We start from the raw sequence: 27,626 nt of genomic DNA, 5'->3' as shown, positions 1-27,626 counted from the left end.
TTTTTTTTTTTTTACCAATTCCTTGCGAATCGTTGGAAGTTGAATTTTTATCGACGAATATCAGATGATTTGTGTAGAATTCATCTATCGATAAAATGAGCTATTGTTAATTAAAGTCGGACAAACTGTACGAACTTTTCATTAACAAACGGTGCTCGATAATGAAACCCATATCGGATTATTAATTGCTGAACTACGTCGACAAAGAGACACCGTTTTCAATTTCTTTTATGTAAGATCAAAAGAATAAGTTTCTGACAACACGTGTAAGAATTTAATTCACGGTTAGTTATTGATTGTAAGCCTCTGTGTTGTTGTTAATTTTTTCGATTCGACGCTTTTTTGACTTGACCGTACCCTTGACATATCCTTAATTAAACCTTGACTGTGGTCGAAATATTATCTGAAAATATCGTTTTTGTATGTATGTTGATAGAAGGCCTGGAATGTTTTTTTTTCCATGGTATGATCTATTTTAACAGTTTTTAACTGTAGATCCTTTGATTGATTGCCGCTGCAAAACATCGGACATCCGGGAATTTGGAAATTGAAAAAAAGAAAAAAAAAAAAAACAATATCTTTTACAAAAACTGCTGCAAATCTGTCGCGAGCAATATTTTTTAGATACTGGAGCTCGTGTTTCCAAGAGTCAGGTGCAAATAATAATTTCCAACATCAATATTGTGCAATTTCGATCTGAAATTTTTTGAAAATATGCTACGCCGGATGGAGAAAAAATTCTTTTCATACAGTCTTAAAAAAAATTTCTCTCGGTGCATGTATATTTATTCTTTGCTTTTCCGTAAGAATAAATATTAATCAAATATTAAAGATACACAGAATTCGTGTTTTCGAGAGACAGAATCAACGTCTGCACGGGTGAATATGATATTTCGGTTTCAGCTTCTGGGATGATTCAGATGAATCGGTAAATAATAACGGACGAGTTGGTCCGCAGATTTAGGGTTTTACGAAGAATAGGACAGTGAATTAGTTTGAAATAACCGCGAAACTGCCGACGAAGGGCGTTTTCGTCGTCGCGACGCTCTCTCGGAGTTTTGCACCGCCGGCAGGACGAGGCGTCGCGACGCAATCTATTAAACGAGTGATGATGGAGACTTCTTCGGCTCCTATTTGCGGATACGGCGAAAATCCAAAAGAAGAATACACACGTTGAACGGCGCTCTTGTAGATATACCTACGAATTTAAGCCGGCGTCGCTGTCGCCGACGCTCGTTGTGAGTCAGGAGCGTCGCGACGCCCCCGGCCGACCCTTTTGGCCTGCGATAAATTTATCTCCGTGTCTCCGGCTCAAAGACCCTGAAACAGCGTTACATCTTATATGTTTACGGAAGCTTAAGGAGCTTGGTTTTACAAAAATCGCAACATTTCGCCAATTTTATCGCGAGATAATCGTTACAACGATTCTTTTTTTTTTTTATTTTGTTTTTGTAACTGTTGTGTTTCCAAGCTACAAAGATCTTTTAAAAAAGTAGAAAAATCAAAAATCATTGAATTATGAGTAAAGGCTTATTGATAGGCATAAGTGCCTGATTTCGAATAACTCGGAAATCGTTGAAAATTAAGTAGATTCGCTCGATTTTACTCGACGCTGGCGCATATTTTGTTCACGGAACTGTTTTCCCCAAATTCTGTGAAACACTTTTTTCTTCGTCATATTGGCGTCGTTGAAAGTAATTAAGCATGCAAAGTTGCAAAGTTCCATCGATATTCACTGTGATCAACAAATTTCGATGTTGAATTGACAATTAGAAGGAAATAAATAAAATTCTCAGTGATTTTGTGAATCATAGTTTTTGTGATAAAACAAATTGACGCAGATTGAAATCCAAGGAATTTACTACATTTTTTACAGTCTGAAAACAAATGGAAGTGAAGCATCGATTACTGTAAGCTTTTTGTACTTTTGTAATAGCAAAGAGATTTTCGCAGCTTTGAAACATAACAATTTGATTAAACATCTGATTAACATTTTTTTCTGCTACGATTGGTTGCGGGGAGTGGTCGATTCAATTAACCCCAATAAGTCACACCTCAGTAAAATGAGCATAAAGGACACACGGGGTGAAATTGACCCCAGCTTCAAAAAAGTGATATCCTGCTTCGACAATGCGTTCTAAAAATCGAAAAAACATATCTAGTCATTGGTTAAGGTTCGCAGAAAAAGCTCTCACAGTTTTGCTAGCCAAAATTGATCGTTTAAATATTGTAAAACATCGGCAAAGTTGAGGTAAAATGAAAAAATTGATTTTTTAAGGAAATTGATTATGAGGAAAAAACTATGAAAGTCTATTCCAGAACTTCTCAAGGAGTTTGAAAAATTTCTTGGATGAAATTCGCCCTTAGTGACCAATTAGGATTAAAAGCCAAAAACTGCGTCTTTTCAAATCACTGCGGATTTTTGACCGGAAGTCAAGAAATTAGAAATATTCAGTGTTCAGAATTGTGCCTGGTTGCAAATAAATTACGGATAATAATTCAAACCAACAATTGCGAATTTTTATGAAAATTTGACAATAATTTGGATTTCAGACCGTCACGTTTGATTCTGATTCGTGATTTCAGCTTTTTGGACCTTAGATTCGAAATCGGTGAACTTACAAACAACGATTACCGATTTGCATATGAATTTTATGACATTGTTATCTTAAAATATACAAATTCCTTTCAAATTCGTTGTACCTTTTTGTGCTTATGTATTACAAATCTCAAATCTCTTCAACGTGGTTGATTTGACTCAAGAAAAAAGTGTATTAATTTCAACGCAAAAACTATTTCTAATAGTTTATTATCGTAGCATATTGCAGGCATGCGACTTGTCCCAGATTTCGAAAATAGATATTTATGTTGTTACGTTTCTTCGAAGATCTGTATGTGCTCCCAATTGTCGAAATCGACACGGTTGACTAATGCACATTACAAACATTTATATACGAGTCATCAATGCTTTCACTCACGTAATTTACCTGGGATCAATTAACTCTTTGAAGCATACATTTTTCCTTGAAGTTTAATTCCTTGAAACAGGGTATATAAGGGTTTTCTGGGTCGCTGAAAGCGAATCCGACGTCAGATTTTAAAATTCATCATGTCGGATCCAATATGGTGGATAGAAAATATAAAAATTGATCCTATTCACTTGATATTTGTTCCTCAAACGTTTTCACTGACCCAGAAAACCTTCAAGTGACAAATTTGAAACAAATTTAGACCAGTTTTCACATTTTCAATTCGCCATATTGAATCCGTCATCTTGAATTTTGAATTTAGGACTTCGGATTCGCTTTCAGCGACCTCGAAAATCTAAGATCAGCGAGTTCCACTGTTCTAGTCTTCATAACCTTCCCACAATTACATTTACTTTGCAAAACCAGGCATTTTCAACACTTTGTTTATTTATAGCGCTCACTATATTCGCGGAATATAAACAATCCCTCCTAAAACATCAACATTGCCATCTTGAGAGCCCAATTATGGAAAAAAGTGATCACGATATCTCAAAAATTGAATGTAAATCTTAAATAACTCGTTCAAAAAAGGTGCCGCAAAAGGTTAATGATATTATTATTTGGTCCAATTTTTAGAAATATCATTTTCAAAGCGAATGATACAGGTTATAAGAAAATCAAAAGGTTGTAAGCTCACATTTTGATTTTTCGTCGACCATATAATGTAATGGAACTGTCTTCTGAAATCGAAATAAAATCTGTTAAAAAACCGACGGGATGCAGTTTTGTTTGCAATCCACGATTTTCTAAATTAACCGCATGACTGTAACCGTTCCACAAAATTACTGTTCTCGTTGGAAAATTCGTGAAAACCATTTCAGCTACCTTCCTCGAACCATTTTATCGTCCAAGCTACGAAGAAGAATCGTATAGCAATTAAGTATCACGACTAAAATAAAGGAAGAAAACCATAAATTAGCGAAATGTGATACACGTGGTTCAACTTGTTAAACATTACAATTCTTTTCGCTTCCATACAGTTTCACCTTGAACAAAAACTGAAAATTGAGTAACCGTTGACGCGCAGACTTTTCTAGCCAAGTACTAGCTACGTTCTTTTTTTTTTTTTCCTTTTTCACAACATTCTTAGAAACAAAGATAATTAAGAGTTGAACAAAGATCGAAGGACGTGCTGTATCAAAAAGTTTTGGCAATAGAAACACAATCTGATGATCAAAACGTAAAAGAAAAACGAAATTTTTTTTCTACCGCCGCTTTTACACCGGCGAGTGACGCGTTCGATGAGACGATTTAATTGGCAGAATACCAAAAAGAAATTGATTTACCAATTGGCAATTGGCTTCCATTGGCAGAATGCCAAATTAGAAAAATCATCTGCCAGCTGGCAATTGGTTACCATTTGAAAGATTCGAATTATTTTTTTTTTTTTTTTCTTTTTCTATCTAGGACCGAAAGACACGCGATTCCAGTTCCACTTGTACTGAGAAATTTTGAATAAATATAGACGATCGGATCAGCCAACTTGAAGCAGGCTTCTTGGAGCCGCAAATTTTCCGGAAAATCAGACGCACCACGGAAAGTTTTGAAAATCTTTCTTCCTCGACCGCTGTGAGTTGCACAAAACTAACTACAGAGAAATAGTGACCAGTTTTATTTCACCGGATTTGTTAAAAACGGTGACACGTGATGATGCATTTTACATTTTCGGTGTCCGGTTTTATTTCCAAAATGCCGCAGGAGAGAAACACCATATGCATATTTGCATTACCTTGCATTTATTGTAAGTTAGAATTTAGAAGAGAAGGAAAAAAGAATTGAAACGAAAAGACTTCGCGTCAATTTATCGTTGCGTGAACATGAAATGATTGAAAAAGTCTGTAATCGGCAGGAATATTAACGGATACTGATCTTTGAATTACAGCTGCAAAAATTTTTTAACAACTTACATTATATCGCAATAATTACTCTCGATTATTGAAAGCCTATTACTATCCTATCAGAAATATAAAACAACCGCAAAGAAATATGTTGAAAAGTTCCCTAAATGTACAAAAAATTGATGTAAAATAGAAGGTCAGAATACTCACCACTCTGAGTCTTCAAACGTTGTGACAAGTTTTCTTTACACTGCAGGAATTCGATTGAGCTAAATTTTTTGAAAACTATAAAGCTTCTAAGATCTTGCAAAAAGAAAACTGTCCAACCCACTTTGTACCCGAAATTTTGTGATCTTGCATAATCCAAGAAAACTGTATCAGAGATGAAGCGAAAAGCGTAGAATTTAGTCACCGAATTAATTTTGTTTTTTGTAATTTAAGGAGAAAACTGCGTGACTTTGCCGATTGTACCAAATATTTTTTTCACGGGATCATCGGTATGTCGTGGAATGTATCGATGCGGAAGTGAGACAAATAAACGAGTCTGCCTAGATCCTTACATGTTGCAATAATGTCACAACTACCTTATTTGGCAGCGTAATTCATCGTATGTAAGAACGACGAGTTGCCGTTTTCGTGCTAAAATCCTGCATCACAGATTTGCAGAATAGCAGACACGTCTTTTGTTTATGTGTTTATTGATATTAGCCTGGCAAACATGATCTAACACACGTGTTGTGACGCAGTGTTAAATAAAATTAACAGACGTATCTGTAGAAAAAATTAAAATCTAACTAACAATCATGCAATTTTATATTCCGTTTAAAAATTATACATCTTCGGAGTGCGATCATTTTTAATAAAAAATGTTGAAAAAAGGCAATTCTGAAGATTTTGTACCCAAGTATTTTGGCTTTGAAACTTTTCACATTTTGAAAATTCGATACATTGACTTTTCTATTTTCTGATCTATCAACATTTTCATACCGATCCCACAAAAAAAAAAAACATTCTTAATACAAAAATGATAAAAAGTCAAAAACAACAACACATATTTTTCGATCGTCTTTTATCGTAGTAGAATGACTCATGAGTCCGATTGAAAATGATTACCGATTAATTGTAATTTTTCTTTTTTTTTTTCACCGATTCGGTAATCGTGTGAATTTAAAAAAATTCGATATCTCGTAAATTTTTCAATTGTTATAAAAATTTGGACAAAATACAAACCAGATGCCCGTTTTATTGAAAATAATTCAAGGAATCCTGAGCGTTGAAATCGAAAGGGTTAAAGATCGGTAGTTGGTCAAATTGAGGTGAGATTTTTTTTTTCTCTAATTATGTAGGTCGCCGTTCGTGAATCACCCCTTATTTAGAAATTCGCATTTTTTTCCATGCCCACGTTGCGTAACGCGTTTAACCGCCCGATAAAATGCGGATTTTGTTTAATTAAGTGACGCAGCCGGGAATGCCGGATGACATCGATCTCCGTATGCCGCAAGTTGACTTTAAAAAATTGTCTATCATTCTTCTTCAGATGCGTACCCATCGGAAACAAAAATGCTGAGAAATCACCTGTTCAATGAAACCGAACCCGTATTTTACAGCGAAAATTTCCTCCTGCATCGTATCATTCGACGTTTACTTTGAATGTACTCGTATGTTTTTTTTTTTTTTTTTCCTTCTTTTTCTTTTACCATTAAAATCGTATCCTTGACCGATTTGTAGTTCAGTCTTCACCGGATATAAATTAACGTCATCGTCGTCGTTTCCTTAGTCATTATTTTTATTTGTTTATTTAGTATTTTATCTTCACATTATACCGACAATCGCATACCAGCGAAAACCTTCGTACGTGAGTTACTCAGTTTTTGTAAATGTAACGGGATAAAATTATCCTGATTTCGAATAAACTTTCAAACTCGAGTTATCACTCTGACGTTTTTTATTTACGGAGAATTTTTTTTTTTTTTTTATTCACACTCTCTGTTTTGAAATTTCCTATGACGAATTTTTTGTTTTACATCGCGTAAATGTTTCACCATAAATTTCTCTCACTTTGTATTCCACAAGTACGCTTTCTGTCGATTTTGCGTACTGCGAATTGTTAAATTGTTATTTTTCGTCACAGCCGGTTAGACGAAAACGACGCACATTTTTTGTCTCTCTTTTCCTTTGCTCTCTGTGTTTGAGAATCTACAGGCCGTACAATGTGAGCGAAAAATTCATTACGAGAGGCAGAAAAAAGTTGATGCCAGTAACTGCGAGAAGCTTGAACTTAAACACTAAATCCAAAAATCATAACGTGCGAATAACGGATGAAGTTAGATAAAAATGAAAAAAACATCATTTTCGGGTGAAAATTTTTTTATATCAAACTACAGTTTTGTGTTTCTTTTTTTCTATAGGTTATACAAAAGAAAATGCCGGAGCGAAAAAATTAATTAATTAAACTTTATTCATTGCACGACGTTTTTTTTAACTACTTTGAAAAAATGGCACAGTATAATTTGATCTTTACGGTATGATTAATTTCTAAAAACTGGTCACTTGTTTGTATTTAAATCTGCGTCTGATTTAGATGATCTTCGATTTACTCCGATGGTTTTCGACTCGACTTTACAACGAAGTAAACAAATTCCCTAAATCAATTTTTGACAGCTTACAACACCGATCGATGAAATGAGGTGGAATTGAATGAGAAAAGTTTGCGTATCGAAGCGATGATTATTAATCAGTTGGCGGTTACCGAGCTGTCAAAACGAGGCGCGATGATCATCGAATCGCCGGGACAAGAAGACGGCCAATTAATATGCAATTATAATTTGATACTAGAAGTATATAAATCAGCGCGTGCATGGTTGGCCCTTCTCTGACCTCTTTTCAATGGCTGCCTCGGCAGCGCATTTCGAAACGCCTAAACTTCAATCGGATAATGTTTGTTTCACCTCACGTTCGAACATTCAAGGTGTTCGATCAAAAGTTTCAAAAATAAAGAACGGTTTTTTTGTCGCGCACAGCGGATCAATTTTGGGAATTTATATCTCAATCGGCGAGTATTCGATTCGTTCGAGGATTTCATTTATTCAAAAGTATGTTGATCAAGCTTTTTTTACGCCTTTTTTTTTTATTAGAATCGATCGATAGGAAACATCGCTTTTCACAATAACGTCAATTACTTCGGTCAAAGATTACACGTTCAGCGATTTTCACGATATTTAAAAAACGGCTTGGCCGATTTACTGCCAATTTGGAATCAGTATTGTTGGATACTTCATCGTTTTTGCCACTATCCGAGTGCGTGTGTCTTTTTCCAGCACAACGATGGCGGTTTCAAGCTAAGACTGAAATTTTAATTTTCGTAAAAAAAAAAAAAAACGCGACTTCTTTATTCAACGAATCAAAAATATGGTAATTATAAAAAGATCGGATGGTGGAAAAGAGGCGGAATCTTTATCGTTATTGTAAATTACTAAGCTTCCTTATTTAATTGACTGTAGTTAGAAAAAAATCGCAATTGGATTGTATAATATTAAATGCTTAAATTCGCGCGTCACGGTGAAATTAGTCATTCTTTGGCAATGGGATTTTCCTGCAGAAGTCATGCAGAGAAATTCTCTCCGAGTGGGGATTTTTTCGTCTTATTTCTGACTATTTCGCTATGTGTACTTATATTTTTTCATCATTACATCTCTACAAAGTACGACGAAACGTGCGGTCACTTGTTAAACAGAGACTTAAAATGAAAAATAAACACAAGTAAAGGTGAAGCTACTCTGGAATTATTCAAAGAATTGCTTTATAACAACGACAGTTATTGAATACTCAATTGTAGAAGCGAAAACTGTGCATCAATTTGACTGAAAAGTTTTCTAATTTTCGTCTGCGCACCACTTTGATATAATTTTTGTTGTTAGTAGTGGTTTTTTTTTTTTTTTTTCTTGTTTAAAGTAGCTGTCTTTCAATTTATTCTGAACATTCCTCCTCGCGATTCTGTATCTCGTTAAGTTTCATCATAATCGTTAAATCGACCGTTATTACATTTGCAGTTTTATTTTCATCTCGTTTATTTACTTCTTGAGAATTTTTTTTCACCATTCATTATTCAACGCAAGTGAAATGATGTATAAAAAAAAAAAAAAAAATGTAAACAAAAAGAAGAAGATTGGCAAATGGTCTCCGGTTGTTTTTTCTATTAACTACGTACTTGATTAAAATTTTATTTTTGATCTCTAATTAGTTCGGTGATATTAAAAATACAGCTTCTCGTCCTTGACTAACAAATCCCACTACTGTAAATAAAAATTTAATTCCCCCTGAGAGGAATCAGTAAAAATACTGAAAATAGCTAAGATTCTTATAATTTTTCGATTTGTTATAAGATCGGCTGAAATTATTCATGAAATAAAATACCCTGGAAAGCAATTTGTATCGATTCGTACAATTTTATACAATTACAGTTTTCTGATTAAGAAAAAAAACTATTCTGGGGATTGATATTTAAACTATTGTTCAAAATTTCAGTATCAAAAAGATCTTTGCAGTTTTTTAATATACACTGACAATGAGAGAAATTTTTAGTTCCAGTTACCGCTCAGTCCTTAGCCATTTTCATTTTTCACAACAATCGAAAAATATAGTTCTAGGTACAATATGAAAATTAGTTTTCTAGCTGTTACCGGAAATTCTATTATCCGTTACTATTCTTTCTCATTACGATCCCTGTTGCTATATTTTCTTGCAACTGTTGTGAAAATTTAACGCTCGTGCTAGGATAAATTGACGTTAAAGCCTTGTTTAACTAAAAAAGTCGAGTAAACCTCAGAAACTGATTTTGCGTTGCAATTGCCAAACAATGATCGAAGATAGCGCAAAATGGTTAGGCGTACCTCGTTTTTCCTGATTCCAAAAATATTCAAACAGTTTTTTTAACGATACCTCTTTTACCGAATTTTTCTATTTACCGCAACAAATGAAATTTTTCTCAGTGTAATAATAAATTTCTCGACAGATTAGTTTCGCGATAAAATTAGTCAAAAGTATCGACTTTCAGCCGAAGGGCCGTAGATTCGTGAATAAGCGGCTTTCGAGCCGACGACTCTACTTCGTAACCGATACAGGTTAGCGAGGCGGCAAAGCAAGTTTGGAGAGGGGGGGGAGGAAATACTTATAAGCCAGCGTGGAAGGCTGAAAGCTCAGTGCGTTGAGATTCGCTGAGTGGATGAGTTGGAACGCGGAGAGTTTCAGTTACGAGTTAAACGCGTCAGGCCGACATGTAACTTTTACGTGAATGTGAGACAGAGAGATCCGTACACAGAATCGTATTGTCGAAATAAAACCGGAAGTGCGCGAGAGGCGGTAACCGGCTGTGAACAATAACGAATTTCAAATCCGAACGAAATGAATAACGGTAATATCAAAAATTGGAAACTTTTTTATACCGTAGTGTGAAAACTGTGAGAAATTTCGGGTGCTCCGAAATTTTTAATTGTATTTCAAGTGCCGATTGCAGTGACAAAATTGAACAGAGAGATAGAAGAGCGATTTAAAAAGAAAAATATATATATATATGTATATTTGAAAATATCACCGGAAAGCAGTTTTGTTTTTTTTTTTTTTTTTTTTTTTTACTACCCTCGATTTGTTTCGGGGCAAGATTTTTTTAAACTTTATTCCGAATTCCACGTTCGTTTGACACTATTTGACGCATTTTGTTATGACAATGGTTGTCAACAAAATCAACATGTCTCCAGGATATCCGATGAAACGTTCCTTCTTCTCCGGACTTCAGGCTAAGGTAAGAATTTTAAATCAAGAAATTTTGAACAATCTCATCGTCACGAAAGCCGCAACCTAACGATGTATCGGTTTTATGGCGGGAAATTCGAATGATGAAAGTTTAAATATAGTATCACTCTCAGAATTGTAGGAAAATGTGATACAAGTAATTTTTCTATATCATTATCAATACTTGTTGATACCAACTCTTCTAACGTTACACGTAAGAAACCCGTTTCATTTTCTTTTACCCAGAACCGTAATTTTATCATCGATTATGTTAAAAAAATTAAAGTACTCAACGGACCCTGTAGTAACCAGAATCAGAAATTTGTCTTGGTCCAAAAAGCGGAAGTTGAACGCAACAGGTTTATGATTTAACTTGAAAGCGCTGCAGAGTACGAATTAGAAACGATCGTCCGGTGTTTCAAGATCTAAAATAAGCTCGGTGAAGCGGAGCAGCTTGCAAAACTTGCGAGAAAAGTCGAAAATTGGAGATGAAAAATATGCTTTCCGAGTAAACGGAAGGCGATGTAGTTGTAGTGGAAATTGAAAACGAGGAGAGAGGAAAATTTATATAAAAAACAGAACACCTCCCTTCGAATACCGACGCTCACGATAACAAGTGTTGTTTTTTTTTTTTTTTTTTTTTTTTCTGTTTTCTTCCTTTTTTACACGAGCTCGCATTCGTTCGATCATATCAAGCTGTTAATCGTTTATTCAGCTGCGACTTTCCGTCGCTATGTAACTCAGTTCCTTCCTCTTGCCCCATTTTTTCTCTCCATGCAAGTTTCACCGTCGTCAGTTGTGCGAGAAATCTTTTCTTTTTGCAAATTTACCGACGCTTGAAACGAATGTTGATTTTTTTTTATTTTTTTTTTTTTTTTTTTCGATTTCGAGAACGATCAACGTAGCGAAAACTGAAACAACGCGAATTGTCGCAAACATCAAAACGTCGATACGCTTAAGATTGAAAATAATATATATTTTTCAAAATTTTTTTTATTAAAATTCCTTTCATACATGAAGCTGCGTGCGTTCTCAAAATCACGTTACATTTAAATATAAACGAACGTTGGAACGGTAAATTTATAAGAAAACATCGCAAATTTTGTCAACGCAGTCGATAATAATTAAATTCGAGCATGTGACATATGATCGTAGATTTTTTATTGATTTTCAATTGTTTGAACAAATACCTTGGAAATTGACTTTGCGCTTTATAAACACACATTTTTACCAACGTGTAATTCACCTTTTTATAAACTGAACACGATATTTCAACGTCGGTGTTATCTTTGAATTCTCCATCTTTGTCTCTGGATTGTAAAACTGTTTTTTTTTTTTTTTTTTTTCCCCCCCCCCCCTCTATTTTTGCAAATTTAGATCCCTGTTTCTCTGTATGCCAAAAAGGCGAGAAGTGCTGCCTGTCGGTAGGGCAGAGAAACAGACGCGTTGTACAAGTGTGTGATAATCGGCCAATGTAAGTTTTAACAGGAATGTACCAAAAAGGGAAGAAATTATTTTTTTTATTCAAAAAGAACCCTTTATTTTGCTAAAAAAATTACAGTGTCTTCCAATATGTGTGACAATATGGAAAAAAAATCGCCAGAATGGCACGGATCGAGGTTCTAGGGTAAAAAAAAATAAAACCACCCAAATTAATTTTTTTATACCGGAACTTCGACCGAATTTGTGTGGCTTCATTTTTTTTACCCTAGAACCTCGATCCGTGCCATTCTGGTGATTTCTTCGCGATATTGTCACACATATTTGAAGACTCTGTAATTTTTTGAGCAAAAAAAAGGGTCCTTTTTGAATAAAAAAAATAATTTCTTCCTTTTTTGGTAAAAAATCAGCGTTACCGTAATGTAAAACTTTTTTCAAAAATTCCTCTCGAAAGCTAACAAAAAACTACAACTTTTATGTAGAGTCATTTTTTTCAGTTACTTCAAGCTTCCGAGATATATTCAATTGAAAAAAAAAACGGCAATTTCTCAAACAATTAATTAAAAAATCTGAAAAAATTCACATAGAGTAACTTTTAGTAGTAGTAGTTTTTGATATAACCAATTATGGGGCTGATCTGAGATGGTCGAAAAAAAAGTGGCCGAGTTGACGGAGAATCCCTCATATATCGGTTAAAAATTCTTGGGGGGTGAAATTCTGAATGAATCTTGTGTTAATTGTAATTTAATTGTTTTCTATCATTACTGGATATAAAAGAATGATCTCTCACACATTAGATCTCGATGCAAGAAAACTCGACTCGTCGGATGTCTCATACAATATATATTTATTCGGCCATCGTCGATCCGTTATCTCCTCGTGTCCAGCGAATCTAGGTCTCGATATATTTAGAGAAATTCCAGACAAAAATATCCGTTTAAATATCACTGTGTATAATATATATATACATATACGTATACATATACATATACATATTATATTCGTTCGTACGTGCGACTCGGGAATTATAGGTATAAAGAAGCCAAAGCAAAAAAATAGATTCCGATGCACTACAGTTTACGAAAAATATCGCAAAAATCTGCGTTATAGGATTTAGTCTAATTATAAGTTTCGACGGTTTTTTACCAGATACAATTTTACAGTTTACACGAGTAAAACTCGTGAAAATTCAATGCAAGAGGGAAATTTTTTTTTAGCGTATCGAAAATTTGAACAGCTGTTGTTAATACATTCCAAGTTTTTAAATCATTCGGGCGAAATTTTCCACAAATTTGAAATTATACCGCAACTTTTAGTTAATGTATATAATATAATAATAGTAATATCCAAAACGTATTAATCGTTTTACAACTTTGTAAGAAGAAAAAGGTGGCCAAAAAATCCAAAGATTTATAACGTGTATAAACAGTATATTAATATATCCTGTAAAAAAGGATTGCAGAAAAGGGAATTTGAGGTAGGAAATAACATGCCAAATAATTTGATCCAATCCAAGATATATAATAAAATATTAAAAATCATCGTTAATTCATTATTTTTCCAAGACTCCAACCCCACTCGCTTACATAAATACTATTTTTTCATCGCGTAGGATCTGCATCCTTTTTTTTTCTAACATCTGTACAGCTTCAAAGTACTGAAAATTCAGCGAGTTGTGATTTTTTGAGTATAACGATCTATTTTTCGATATTTAGTTGTTTCAGGCAAAATTCTTTTTTTTTTTTGTTTTCTTCGTCATACAGTCAAAATTTTATTTTGCAAATGATAACTAAGACAACTAAAGATATTACCTCAGAATTATTTCAAGTTATTTGAATCGATATCCTCGATTTCTACCGCAATGATTTTTCACACGATGGCGCAGAATTGTTTGTATTGGCATTGAATTGTATAATCGAGCGGCTCGTGCCGTATATATTACCCATATCCATTATCTCGTTGTTATAACGACATTAATATCAATGGACGACCAGGATCGCGCGGGCGCCCTCCTATCATCACGGTGATGATGATGACGATGATGATGATCATGGTGATGATGACGATGATAATAATTACGGTTGTGCGGCGGAGCAGGCGAAGAGGAACCGTAAAGAGATGGAGAGAGCTGCCCTCCACTTTAACTCCCCTTCTACCACCAGAATTACCGGAATCACTTTACACTTCCGGTTGTACCGAGTCGCTCGTGCGCTGCACAAAGTTAAAGTCATTCCTCTTCCTCGTCTCTAATTCTCTCGAAATAAAGAAGATGGTTCTGAAAAACGAAGGAAAATTTTTTTTACAATAAGAATGAGAAAGAAATTCTTCGTAATTAGGAAAATGCGCCAAATTTTTTTTTTTTTTTTTTAAACAGATTCCGTACAGCGTTGGCAATTTTTTGTAAATATTTCGTCAGAAATCTTTCACGTATAAATCAACGTTTATCAGCGAGGTTTGTGGTCTTATGAACGTGAAATTATCGGGAAATATTTTATTTCGCAGAGAAGTAAAAAACAAAACAGTGATAAGATTTTTTTTTTTTTTTTCTTATTTGATCGTTGAACTTTTTCTTTTCTAACATATCGTAGAATCTCATATGGACCTGCGTTAAACTAGATTTAAATGATTTATATTGTATAGCATTAGACAATTGTAAACAATATTCTTCTGATTTTCAAAACAACGATAACGTGAAAACTTGATTTATTTAGCTCGTATAAAAAAGGTATTCTTACCACATATTTTATTCCCACTTTTTGTATATTTAGATAACTGTTCATACATATTTCTTTGCCGTTTTATTTGCCATTTCTGATAGTATAATGATAGGTTTTCAATACTCGAGAGTAATTATTGCGATGTAATGTAAATTATTATTGTTAGAAACAAATTGATTTAAAGAAATCGTGAAAACTGAAGGGATGATTAATTTCCGAGAAAATTATCCCTCTAATTAAATTATAAGTTTTTGGGGTCGCTGATTGCGAATTTGAAATCGGATTTAAAAAATTCAAGATGGCGGATTCAACATGGCGGATAAAAATTTCAAATTCGATCGTATCCGGAGAAAAAACCCTGTCCAGAGTTTTTTGGGGTCGCTGATTACGAATCTGAAATCAGATTTTCAAATTTCAGTACGGCGAATCCAATCAGCGACCCCAAAAACCCCTGCGTCGAGTTTCTTTTTACTGGATTCGACCAAATGTGAGATTTTTTTCCGCCATATTGGGTCGGCCATCTTGAATATTTTTTAAAAATCAGTGACCCTAAAAATCCTACAATACTATCTTGTTATAAAAATTGACACAGGACAACAATGTGCGACTCAATGGGTTAACGCATAGAGAAAAACGTTGAAAAAACTTTCCCTCACAATTTCGATAAAATATCGAGAGATAATTTTATCACTAACGTGATTTGACCCATTGACATTTTTACGGTCATAAGCAACTGCAACGGGCAAGGAACGGCAATTTATTTCGAATTGGTTTTACCCGGATCGTTGTATGGTATATGTATATATATATATATATATATATATATATATATATATATATATATATATATATATATGAAGGCATACTATACGGTGCATAATTGCCTTAACAAGGTCCGTGGTGTCCCTTCATCCTCGGCTGGTTGGATTTGTTATTTTTTTTTTCTTTTTTTTTACTTTTTTCTATCTCTTTTTCTTCTCATTTCCTCTTTTTTCATCCCGCGTGTTGTTATACATATATTTCGCTGAAGTTGAGAAGGAGCAAGAATTGTCAAGAGAACCGCCCACCGAGCGGATGCTGGGTCAAAACCAGGGTCAAGTCGAGCTGCTGCCGGAGCAGAAAGAGGAGGAGGATGAGGACGCAGGGATAGAGGAGACGAAGAGGAATTAAGGAGGATCTCTTCAACTCTCGTGTTTTTACACGACGATCTTACGACGCTCGTAAATTATTTTCATGCCACGTACTTATTCGGCTCCACAATCTCCCCTCTTTCTCTACCTCTCTATGTATTTATTTTTTCTCCTCTTTGTCTTTCGCTCCATGAAAAACAATCACTTTACACGCCGCTGCTCGCTCACCACGTGTGTTGGTTCAGCCTTCGGTGAGGCGCCGTTCGGTCAATAAAAGGGACATTTTAAACACCCGACAGCACTGCCGATTGCATAAACTAATTGTTTCTTTGTTTCGTTTCGTCGGAGTCTTTGAAGTTGCGGATGGATACGTTTTTTAACCGTGGATCAAAGTATCAGGGTCTGATCAGTGAGTGGAAAGAAAGTCGCAACGTTGAATCTTAAAAATCGCGATAATCGATTCATGGAATTTCCAAACATGCAGAAAGCCAAAATGTAGTATCGTCAGAATCCTGCTTTTAGAATTCAGGTTTTCTGTATTTCAAATTTTCTATATTCCTTATCTCGATCTGCATTTTAGAATTCTTTGAACTATATTTGATACCCGAGAAGTGAATTTTGAAATTTCCCGTTTCTCGCAGATTCTCTCGAATGGAAGTTCAAAATTTTTCACTGTAACCATTTTATGCCTACAGATGAATCTATGAATTTACGAATCGTGAAATGTAGTGAAGAAATTCGATGTTTCAAAATTTAGAACGTTGTTACACCGGCATTTACGTTCTATTTCATTCGTGTTACTTGAGAATTTAGCAAATTTAATCCAACGTCGTTAAAACATAGAGTTACGAACGGCTCTTTCCTTATTATTATGTACAATTTTTTAACGCGATAAAATTTTCCTGACCAATGTTAAAATTGCTCCAACGATACCGGGATTTCCGAAATTCCCTCGTATGACGATGGAACATAATTGAGTACAAAAGTTCACAATCATTTTACCCGTCGCAAAACGGAATTGAGACACTTATTACACGATTAGATCGATTAAAAAAGAGCATTTTCCGCCAACATAGCTTCACTCAAGTATTTGCTTATTCGGATTTAAAATCCCGAAAATGAAAGATAATACCATCAACGAATTTTTTTAAAGTACAAAACGACGATAATTATCGTCTGAGAATTTCCGGAATGACTATTAAATATAAAATGCCGTCTCGTTTCGCAAGCCGTAAGTTATGACCGCAAAAGTATATTGTGTAACAAGGAGGCAAACTCGGTCTTTCCGAATCGAGCGTTAGTTTGCAATATAAGTCGTAGTTAAGCCGAAGACGAATATTGCAAATACGCGAGGCGAAAAGACCGTTGACTCCTTGTTGCGTACGATTCTTTATATAACAAGAGTATGTTGCGCGTTTTTTCACGGAGCACGAAATTGAGGTTAGGGTCGAGCAATGTCAGCTTTGTTCGCGATAGCGCATGCGCGCAGGCTTAAAAGTTCTCTTTTCGGTACTTCGCGCATGCGCATTCGCAGACTCACTGAACCGTCATATCCGCATAACTCCAACAAGATTCACCGCAGTGACGCGAACAACGTTGCGAAATTTCCGGTGAAAAGTGCGAATACGCGCTCGATTCAACGCCTTGGCGAAAGATTTCACCGGATGTATAAATATCGGCACGTGGCGAGCACTTACGATTAAATTATGCATCAGCGATGCAGCCAAGGCTGAATATCGAGAGAAGCCGCAGGAATTCTCGTATCTAACCAGTTGATTAATCAGTCCTTCGCAGTCCCATAACAAAATGAATGAATGACTGAATGAATGAATGAACGAGTGAACTGACTAATTTATGAATCGAGGAACGAGAGAATGAAGGAGACATTGGTTCACTCACAGTTTCACGAAATACCGGCTTCTCACACCGCGGTCAATTAACGAAATGGGTGACAAACCGGATGTACAATGTTTTATAATCTTTAAACGAGTCTCTCTTACGTATTACGACACTCCTTTTGTTCTCTTATATTACACACGGTTTAAAGCAAGATAGTAATATATCGTAACCATTAATTGTGTGTTATTATTATCACGTGCGTATGTTATTATAATGTACCAAACTAACGCGGTAATTGAACAAACGCATGTTATAACGAACTCTGTATAGCTGTCTCAATTAAATGTCATAATTTTATACAAATAAACATTTTCTCTGTGTCTAATGTAGTTAAGATTGTTACTTCGTTCGTAATTAATCCCATCCCTCTTATATTTTAATCTTTCCAACTGTCTCGAGGTCTTTTAAAAATTTCGAATTTTACGCAACTTGTCATCTCGAATTCTCGATATTTTTTCATAAATTAAGTCGAAGGTTGCCGAAGAAATTAGCCTGAAATATTTCGCTTCGGCTGTATGAAATTTCGTTTGTGTAATTACAAATTTTCGTGCATCGTATGATTCGCATATATAATCGAAGGAAAAAATTGCAGGATAAATAATTCGTAGATCGATTTGGAAAATTAAATGTAATCGAGAGTTAGTAGGGAAAAAAATTATAGAATACTTGAAATCAGTTGACGAAAAAACAAAAAAAACTATTGAAGCGAGAAAACGAGAATGGATAATTTGGCGATCATCGTTTTTTACGCTAAATTGATGTTGAATTCGAAAACTGCGGTAAAATTCTTTAAAAAATCGTACCCGCAATTGTTTTTCCTCTTTCTAATAATACACATGTGACATTTTAATTATTTATTCCGCCATCTGTACAAACCAGCAAACACGTCACGATGGACAAGTGGATATAAAAATTACACAACGTTTGTCTAAATAAGTTTGTCTTTTATTTTTGGAAACATCTGTCCTCTCGCGTTTTTATCCTAATTATACCTACATACCTACCTTATATGTGCGAATATTTGCGTGCAGCGTGCAAAATTCCGTCCAATGACCGTCGTTACATTATTATGATCATTATTATTCATTCGGCTAACCGTCGTACAAAATGTTTAAATTTTTTAAAGAAATATACGTTGATGCAAATATAGTTTCGTTGAATTCAAGGAAACCTGATCTGATCGAGATGAAATTTTTTTTTTTTGTTTGTAAAGAAAAACTTTTTATCGGACTTGACAAGATTTCATCGCTGCACAATTTTACTACCGTAATATTGACCCATTTTTTGATTAATTCTTATCGATATAAACAAGAATTATGAATGTGTATATTTAAAAAAAAAAAAAAAATGACAGTCCTGCGTCCTTTTGTTTTTGAATTTTTATTAATATTACACGTCGTGTAAGCTTACATTTCCTGAACACTGTATAGTATAATGTGTATATTTTGATCATGTAGACGACATGTAGCGGTGACTTTGAAAATATCTAATATACACACTCCGTAGAATATTTAAACGATTTATTAGAATTCATACGAGTAATTTATTCGCGGGAAGCAAATTTTTCACCAACACGTGGAATCAAAGTTATTTCCAATCGAATAGTTTATTTTCATTCAAACCGACTGAATTACGTATTTTGCGCGTTTACTGCTTTTCTTCACGCGTGTAGACTTTTTTTTTTTTTTTTCTCTCTTTTTCCTCACCGTGTATTAAAATTGGATTCTCACAAATCACATTCTCCCGCCCAATTTTTCATAAACAAAATTTTCACCCTACCAAACAAATTGTACGACATAAAACTTTGCAATTGCGACACATTTTAATATATATTATATCGTCGAGTGAATGATCGCTTTTTCACTTAAACTACAAAAAATCATTTGTTACTCCGATTTTTCCTAGGCTTATTCCACGTCATCTCTCTCTCTCTCTTTCTCTCTCTCACACACACACACAGACGCCCTTCACGTTTGCACATAGATACGTAATTCTGTCGAGATGAGATCGCGGTTGCGTAACTTTTTTTGGCGCGGACTTACGCCTCCATTTATACCATAGTATCTGTTATACACTTTAGTGTTGAGACAAAACTGATGTGAAATAAAAGAAGTAAAAACCAGCAGGAGACTTCGCCATTTACCGCAAACACGTCACAGTTACGTCAGAAACTAAAATTCTGTAAAAAAAAGAAAAGAAAAAAAAAAACCCCGCGTAAGTTCCCGTTATAAGCACTGGGAAAGATGATTGTTCAATCTGACTTGTAGAAAAATATTTCTTTCAAATAATCAAGTGAGGGATAATTTTAATTGAATAAAACGAAGAATGTGAATAAAAAAAAAAAAAAAAAAAAAACAACCGCAACCGCAATCTCATTTACTGGTAGTAATAATTAGCTGCAATGAAACTTAACGGCTCGATTGCGTAACTATATTACCGACTAAAATTCGCACTGCAATATCGGTATGTATGATAAAACGCTTTATAGGTCAACCAGCACTTAACGAGTCAGTCGAGTCGCATCATTATCATTGTTTATATATATTTGTTTTTCACAATAGACATGATACGACAGTAAGAAACTGCAACACTTATTAACAATGTTAGAAAAATATTTATGTATGTTAAGTATCTTTTGAAGATGTGGAAAGTTTTTTCAGGGCTCCTAATTCCGAAAACTTGTACTTATTTAGGTACATATAATGGGGCTCTTTTTCCTTTCTTTTTTCCTTCTACTTTCTTTTTTTTTACTGCTCCTTTACTCATAACTACGTGTATGAATCAACCGTTTGTCAGGTAAAAATTTTTGTTCAAATACATTCTATTCCTCGTCTGGTCTTGTATTAAAATTATACAACACATTCGCGATGCGATTAACCGAGAATAAAATCTATAATGATTCGGTCAAATATCGTGTGATCATTACTTTAACTCTTCTTTTATTTCAACGATCATTTTACAATCATACATCATGCATATAATACACTTACACCTATAAAATAAATTAAGAAGCACACTTTTTTTAAACGTCTATTTGCTTTTATCTTGAAGAATCTTGGACGAATTAGACCGATGCAGTAACAAAAATTAACGAACAATATGCAAAATCAGTTAATCGACTTACGCTTTGAACGTCAGAGTCTTGCGTTAAAATTGTAGACAATTTCTGTATTACTGAAACGCAGTGTTTAACCCACCCCACGCATTTTACGAAAGCAGGTCTGAAGATCCTTTTCATTCCTTCTGCAGTACATTAAGCCTAGCGCGAGGTCACGGTCTAACGGTTTGCACGCACAGCTAAGGCCGTTCTTAAGCATATACACACCGCGACAATCTTTTGAAACTTGAAAATTAACCGCGCATGCGCGAGTTTTATCGGCTGTTCATGCAGGCTGGCCAACCCGAGTTTCAGCTGTCAAACTATTTCTGCCGGCGACGTAGTTGATACGAATTTTCGAGGTTATAATCTTAAATAATTGAGGTAGTGACTCGGAAAGGTTTGGAAAGCATTTGTTATCGGGTCGGAAAGTTGATTCTTCAAAGAACGGTCGGAATTTAATGCTTACGCTCTTTGAAAATTCAAACGTACACATTTCGCGTAGGTTGGCTCGCCTGCATCGCAGACAAGAATATCGCTGCGGGAATATTTCGCCGACGAATGAGATTGAATTATTTGACGCATAGGCGGTTGATTTTCAAGTTTCAAGATATTTTACCGGTATATATAACATATTCAAACTGCATTGAGATATGTATCTCTATTCGCGTTTAATTGTCGCACGGCTTAGTCGGATAATTGAAAATATTCGCAAGAAACAGAAAATTGATTGTAATAACTAGATAAAACGAAACAACGACAAATTGTTTGTGAATTTTCCAAAAGTGGAAAGATGTAAAGAAATTTTACGAGCGTCAGTGAGTTTGAGTTAATTTTACTGCCGCCGAATACTATTTATAAAATTTTCTCTTTGTTTCAAGAGAAATGCAAAATGCTTACATGAGAGTGAGAAATAAACAATTGTGACAAATGTAATTGTAAAAAGTGTATAATAATAAGAATTGGTATTACCTAAAATAATTTTTCAAGGTCCAAGATAAAAGAAAAGATTATCAATTTCCGAGTACAAACTTCTGTTTTACCGTCTATAATCGTTGTTTCTCTTGCAGACGCAATTAGTTCGATAAAATAAGCGATAAATAAAATTTCAAGTAGAGGAGGGATTTCTTTTTATCATGCACCGCGATGTTCAGAGCGAGTTTAATACCAGCTTCCAGTTGTTTGTTACGACTCTCCGACCTTTGAACCAAGTCATTGTCCATTTCTCTGCAAATTGTGCAAAGAATCCGAATCAGAGATTTATTCCTGGAATTCAGTTTCTTCCCGGTAAGAGAAGAAGGGAAACGCTTCTGTTTCTGCGCGGTGAATTTTAATTTTTGGAACTCGGCACTCGCGAAATCCAGTTTCTACTGTTTCGCCGAAAACGCTTATAATTATTGCAACGAAACTGCAGAGCGCGGGTCGCGATTCTCGACTTTTCGCATCATCGCTTCTCGTATATTAAAGCTCTGAAACGCCGTGACGCTAACCTGCTTTTGATGCAGTCCAAAAACTGCCCCACCAATCGCCGCTCGCAATATTGGCCGCTTTCTTCTTGGCTCGAGCCTCGGATCACGGCTTTCCTCGAAAAGATTTCTTCACCCCGGCTCGCTTCCAACTTTCCAAGAAACACGCGTTGGCAAATCTTTCTTTTAATTGCCTCCACTGCAGGCTACGACTTTCAACGTTTTCTCAATTTTTCATACGCCGTAACTAACGCGTATATAATGAGAATATCCGTTACAGTGGTCTAGATAAAATCAAATTTTCTGTTTTCATGTAAGCAAGTGTTTCTGAATTTTATCAGTAACGATATCCATCGACCGAAACCTCGTGAAAAGGAACCGTTTACCATTCTTAATAAACAATCGCCAGACGTAATTCGGGATTCAAGATGTCGCCGTGGCTAAAACAACATGGCGTCGAACTCGGCGATCAGCTGATCGTTCGTTTTAAATTAATTACGCGAATTTCAAGGCACGGAAAACTCTGTGCAGCCTGTCACACCTTTGTTACACTGAATTCAATTATTGTACCCTAAATTACACGATCAAAAATTACTTTTATTACTAAATACGATGGAGATTGAGTCTTATCGTCACCAGGTGGCGCTTTTCGAAGCTAATTCCGATCCCATAATTATTATCAGATGTTTTTACAACGAAAGTGTAAATTACACTAATTTCTATTCCAACCACGATTTTTCTTGAAATCATTTAGTAATTTTTCTAATATCTATATCCAATACCGCGGTTTGTTTTCTTGGATTTCGTTATTATTTTTTTTTTTTTATTCACATTATGCTGAAAATGCGACGACTCTGCTCCGACCGACTCATCTCGCTCGGCGCTGTCGCACGAACCTGACTAATCGTAAACCGACCAATTGAATGTCTTCACACGCGTGTGGTCCGCATGCGGTCAAGCATCAGGCCATGTCTATCTACGGAGATAAGAGGCCAGGATAAACTGCACGTTTCCCGTAACGACTTTTACTCGCTACCGGTTTTCCTAGAAATATTACAAATTAAATATTCACAGGCTTAAGAATGAAAGTGGCGTAAAATAGAAAGAGGGAAAATCTTCAACCGTGTCTCAAATACATTTGTAAATATACATTGTGTAAACTAATCGTCGACCGGAAAATTATAGGGACTAAAATTTCGTTCAGACAGATATTTCAAAGTCGAGTATCATCGCGTATAAGTAGAAGAAAATTGGTGAGAAACAGGTTGAAGTGAAGTTCGATTATTGGACAAACAGTCGAGTCAAAAACATACTGAAACAACAATGTCCCCCTGGAGTTAATTACTTATATAATTGTAGTTACATCTAAATCGAAAAACAATGAATTTTAACTGTAAACACGCTCGTTATGTAAAAAACATCAGACCAATCGAATATTATTCTACAATTTTTTCACAGTAAAATTCATATTGTTTCTACGATTCTGATGGAAAACAATTTATTTTCTCCAGAAATTTTCTGAGTTAGATTTTAAATAATAATAATGAATGTATTTCTCGCTGAATAATATGTTTACCTTCTGTAAATTATAAGGTGTGTACGAATTGTATTTTTTTTTACCGAAATGACGAGGTCAAGAAAATATCTGTCTCAAATTATTTTCACGAAATTCATTCACGAATAGAATAAAGCAGCAAAACATAACAGAATAATTCGTTTTCTCTGACGTTGTTGATAACAATTATATTTGCTTACAGTTAAAATTCAGTCTACGAATATTTGTTTCTGAATCAGAGTAGCTCTTTTGACTACACCGAACTTGATTATCTTCCGTTACACATTTTTTACGCCGTTGTTTTGCCATGTTTTGATCCAGATAGATTTTTTCATTTACTCGATCGCTCATCCGTTCTCCGTAATATACGAACAATAATAAACAAACGAAAACTAAAATACCGCATTTATTTTCCGAGTTTTTCGTCTGGAATATGAGAAATTTTCTGCAATGGAACTAGCGGAACCTGATAAACAAAGAAAATGGAAAAATTTCAGAACATGGGTATCAATTTATTAATCAAAGGATCGTTCTTACGAAAAAATGAAATAAGACCCGTCAATTCCACTTGGCTTATTCCTCTTCACGCAGCATGACGATTCGAACATCCTTCGGGTGAGAAATTGCATTTGTCACATACTTTTAAAGCTGGAAAATTCGATTAGCAATAAGAAATAAGCCGAAGGGGGGATTCACAGGGAAAAGCGTTAGTCAACAATGTTTAACGGCAAAAAGAGGAACTGATACGTATTCTATTTAACCACGGCGATGAGAAACTGGTTACACACGTATTGACCGCGTTATTCCGGATCTTGCGGTTTGCGTCAAGTCAACGATCTTTTTCCACGTTTCTCGCTTTCGCTCACTTTAAACGCGTCTGCCTCTGTCTGTCTACATACGTGTATCTGTGTGCGTGTGTTTTATATATTTACAGAATAAATCAACGCCTGAATTCGCTGCCGCATTGCAAATAGATTTTTATATACACCTATATAAACTAGTTTTAGATAGGCGGCGATAAGTTCGTGCCAATGAATAGATTTCTACTTCAGAGTATAGGTATTACACTAGGATAAATCCATTGCCAAATCCGCTTCTCAATTTCTAATCAGATTTGGATTCAGGCTTTTGTACTTGATCGGATTTGTACATTATATCATATCTGATGGACACTTGTCGTTTACATACATACAAACGTCACATCTGCAGATCTGTGATAATTATTATTTATGAACCACGAGATAAATTTATTTCCCCCTTTTTAAACTGGGTGCAGTTTGGAAAAGAAATGTCAATAATGTGTGCCACTTGTATTATGTTTTATCCATACTTTTTATATCGGGATTAAGATTTCTATTTCCAGCATTATCTCGTCACAAGAAGTGTTTCGTACATTTTTATAAAAAATATACTAAAATTACCCACCGCATGTATTGCGGATTTATTGAAAGAAGAATTTTCACGCTTTTGTAACCGTTCAACTAATTTGATTGATTATACTTTTTTCTAGATATTCACTTTCTCGTTACTGATATTTCGAGAATCTCCCGCGAGAAGAAACACTTATAAATTGTTATTGACAAGGCAAATTTTTGAATTCCAACTTACGATAAGATTATATGTATAACAGCAGTTAGAATTGAAGAATAAGTGGAAAAAAAAGAGAGAGAAAAACCTTTGCAATCTGCAAAAAAAAAAAACGACGGGTAAATAATTTCATGCCTATACGTTATAAATATTCTATAGAAATCAATTAACTGGCCACGTGCGTTCGAGCTATTATTTACAATAAACTTTTAATTAGGCAATAATTATTCGAAACGGGCGATTATCGCCGCGAGACTCGATGCTGCAGGAATTGATGTGAAAGGTAATTTTTATTCCTCTTCATTCTCCCGCCTCTTCTTTTTATTTGTCCCTTTATCTTGGCAATTTTACGAGCTGTGGGACGTAGCTGCGTTTTATATATATATATATTTTCCTGCGAAAATGTCGCTTTCTCTCCGCTTATTTTCGTCTCTTTTTACTTCTCTTTCGTCTTCTTCTTTTCTTTCTCCACTTTTGCGAATTACCACGTCATCGTTGAAGCGCAGATACTTGTAACGATATTAATATTGAGGTTATGCAGTAGTCCTACATTTACCGACGGAGCAAACTCGCCCTTTTGTTTGTTCTTCAATATTCTTATTTAACTTTCTATATTCATTTTTTTCTTATATATAGGAAGAAAAAAGGTTCGTTTGCTCGGTCGGTAAGGGTAGGAATACTACCTAACCTTAAGCCGATGCGTCTATTTGCCATATTAGGGATCATATCTGTAATATCTAATGCACATAACACTCTTATTTCAGTGACGAACAACGTTTGTTTTTTTTTTTTTACCCCCTACGCTTTGCCTCTTGACTTTCGCGAATTCGTGTATTCCTATAAATAAATTTCATAATTTACTTCACTCCTGCATCACGTCGGGGAAAACAACTCGTCGAGCCAATTAAATTTTAGCACAGCAGAGTGATTATATAAGAACAATATCACAAAAGTCAAATTTACAATGTGTAATTATCCGTTAATATCATCCAATTTTTTAACACAATGACACGTTAAACTTCGAGAAAAGTACATTTCGATATAATTATACCTATCTATTCGGCAATGTTTTTCATTTTACATCGATGAAAACGAGCCTTAGCAATCAGTTTACTCAATGATATATGTACTGTTAGTGTTACTGTTATGGCAGTTGCTCAGGCTGAGACTATTTTCTTCTTACTTTTATTCTTCCCCATTTCTTATTCCCCGTTATTTTTATACACTCGGAACAGTTTATTTCTTGGAAAACTTTACCCACGTCGAAAGATTGGAAACGAATCAAACTCTCGATCTTCACTTCACAACATTATACAGATAATAAAATAGATAATTCGCAATCTAAGTATTATAATACCTTGTGTATAAATTTATCTATTCAATATTTTGAAATCGTCTAATCAAATTTCTGACGAACGATTTTTTCTAATATTGTTTTTTCCGCCTACCAAAATTGCCATTCGAGGTTGAAATTCTTTGCACTGGATAAGTGATCGATAAATATTTGAATAGTTTCTTCTACAGACTCAAAGCTTATACAACGATAATTATTTTCCAGAAAATAAATACATTGAATTACATAATGTGTCGTCAAGTTTTTCCTTCATTTTGCCTCATATATTTTCTACCGATGTAATTTACGCGCATATCGTAAGCTGTAGTAAATTAAAGACCCTGAGACCTTGCTGAAAAATTACTCATCGATCTTACGTTGCATAGCTGCACGATAGAAAATTTACGAGCCGAGAAATCAGGCCATCATTCTACATTCGAGATATTCGTGTCCCGATGATCTTTGCACTCATCAATTATTGTAAAGTGCATTCAATATAATACCGCAATTAAATATTTTTCACCATCATTTGGCGTTCTCAAACGCCGCCCCGCAAATCGCCGATACAACGCGAAATATAATATAATCGAGCATATATGTAACGGATAAACTTGATTCCAATTACGCGATGCAGCTCGTTAAATTTATCATACCAACGAAGCGCAAAGTTCAGTAAAACGAAGTGAATATCAGAATCTAACAAATCGAATCATAACCCAAGTGTTTCTATGACGCTTGCATTTTCTAC

General features: G+C 34.9%; 1 protein-coding gene and 1 long non-coding RNA gene across 11 annotated transcripts in view; one reads left to right on the top strand and one right to left on the bottom strand.

Annotated features, from left to right (window-relative positions):
• Window positions 1-27,626, top strand: part of LOC107221052 (NAD(+) hydrolase sarm1) — a 186,762-nt gene that overhangs the window by 105,820 nt on the left and 53,316 nt on the right. Inside the window, exon 1 of one of the 9 annotated variants that reach the window (XM_046742184.1) lies at window positions 10,514-10,664. The exons of the other annotated variants lie outside the window; for them this stretch is intronic. Coding sequence (XP_046598140.1) covers window positions 10,584-10,664 — 81 coding nt within the window. The 5' untranslated portion in view covers window positions 10,514-10,583. Of the gene's footprint in view, window positions 1-10,513; window positions 10,665-27,626 lie in introns of those variants that run through there. 9 annotated transcript variants of the gene reach the window in all.
• LOC124294825 lies at window positions 38-22,413 on the bottom strand. Of its 2 annotated transcripts, none has more exons than XR_006904760.1 (3): window positions 22,138-22,413; window positions 14,037-14,369; window positions 38-1,320 (listed from the first exon to the last, which is right to left on the bottom strand). It is a non-coding gene; the product is annotated as an uncharacterized LOC124294825 (long non-coding RNA). The 2 variants fall into 2 exon arrangements; XR_006904759.1 differs by having other exon boundaries at window positions 392-403; window positions 13,891-14,369.

This window comes from Neodiprion lecontei, chromosome 5, assembly GCF_021901455.1.
Source record: "Neodiprion lecontei isolate iyNeoLeco1 chromosome 5, iyNeoLeco1.1, whole genome shotgun sequence".
Lineage (NCBI taxonomy): Eukaryota > Metazoa > Arthropoda > Insecta > Hymenoptera > Diprionidae > Neodiprion > Neodiprion lecontei.
This window is presented reverse-complemented; position numbering and strand designations above follow the sequence as displayed.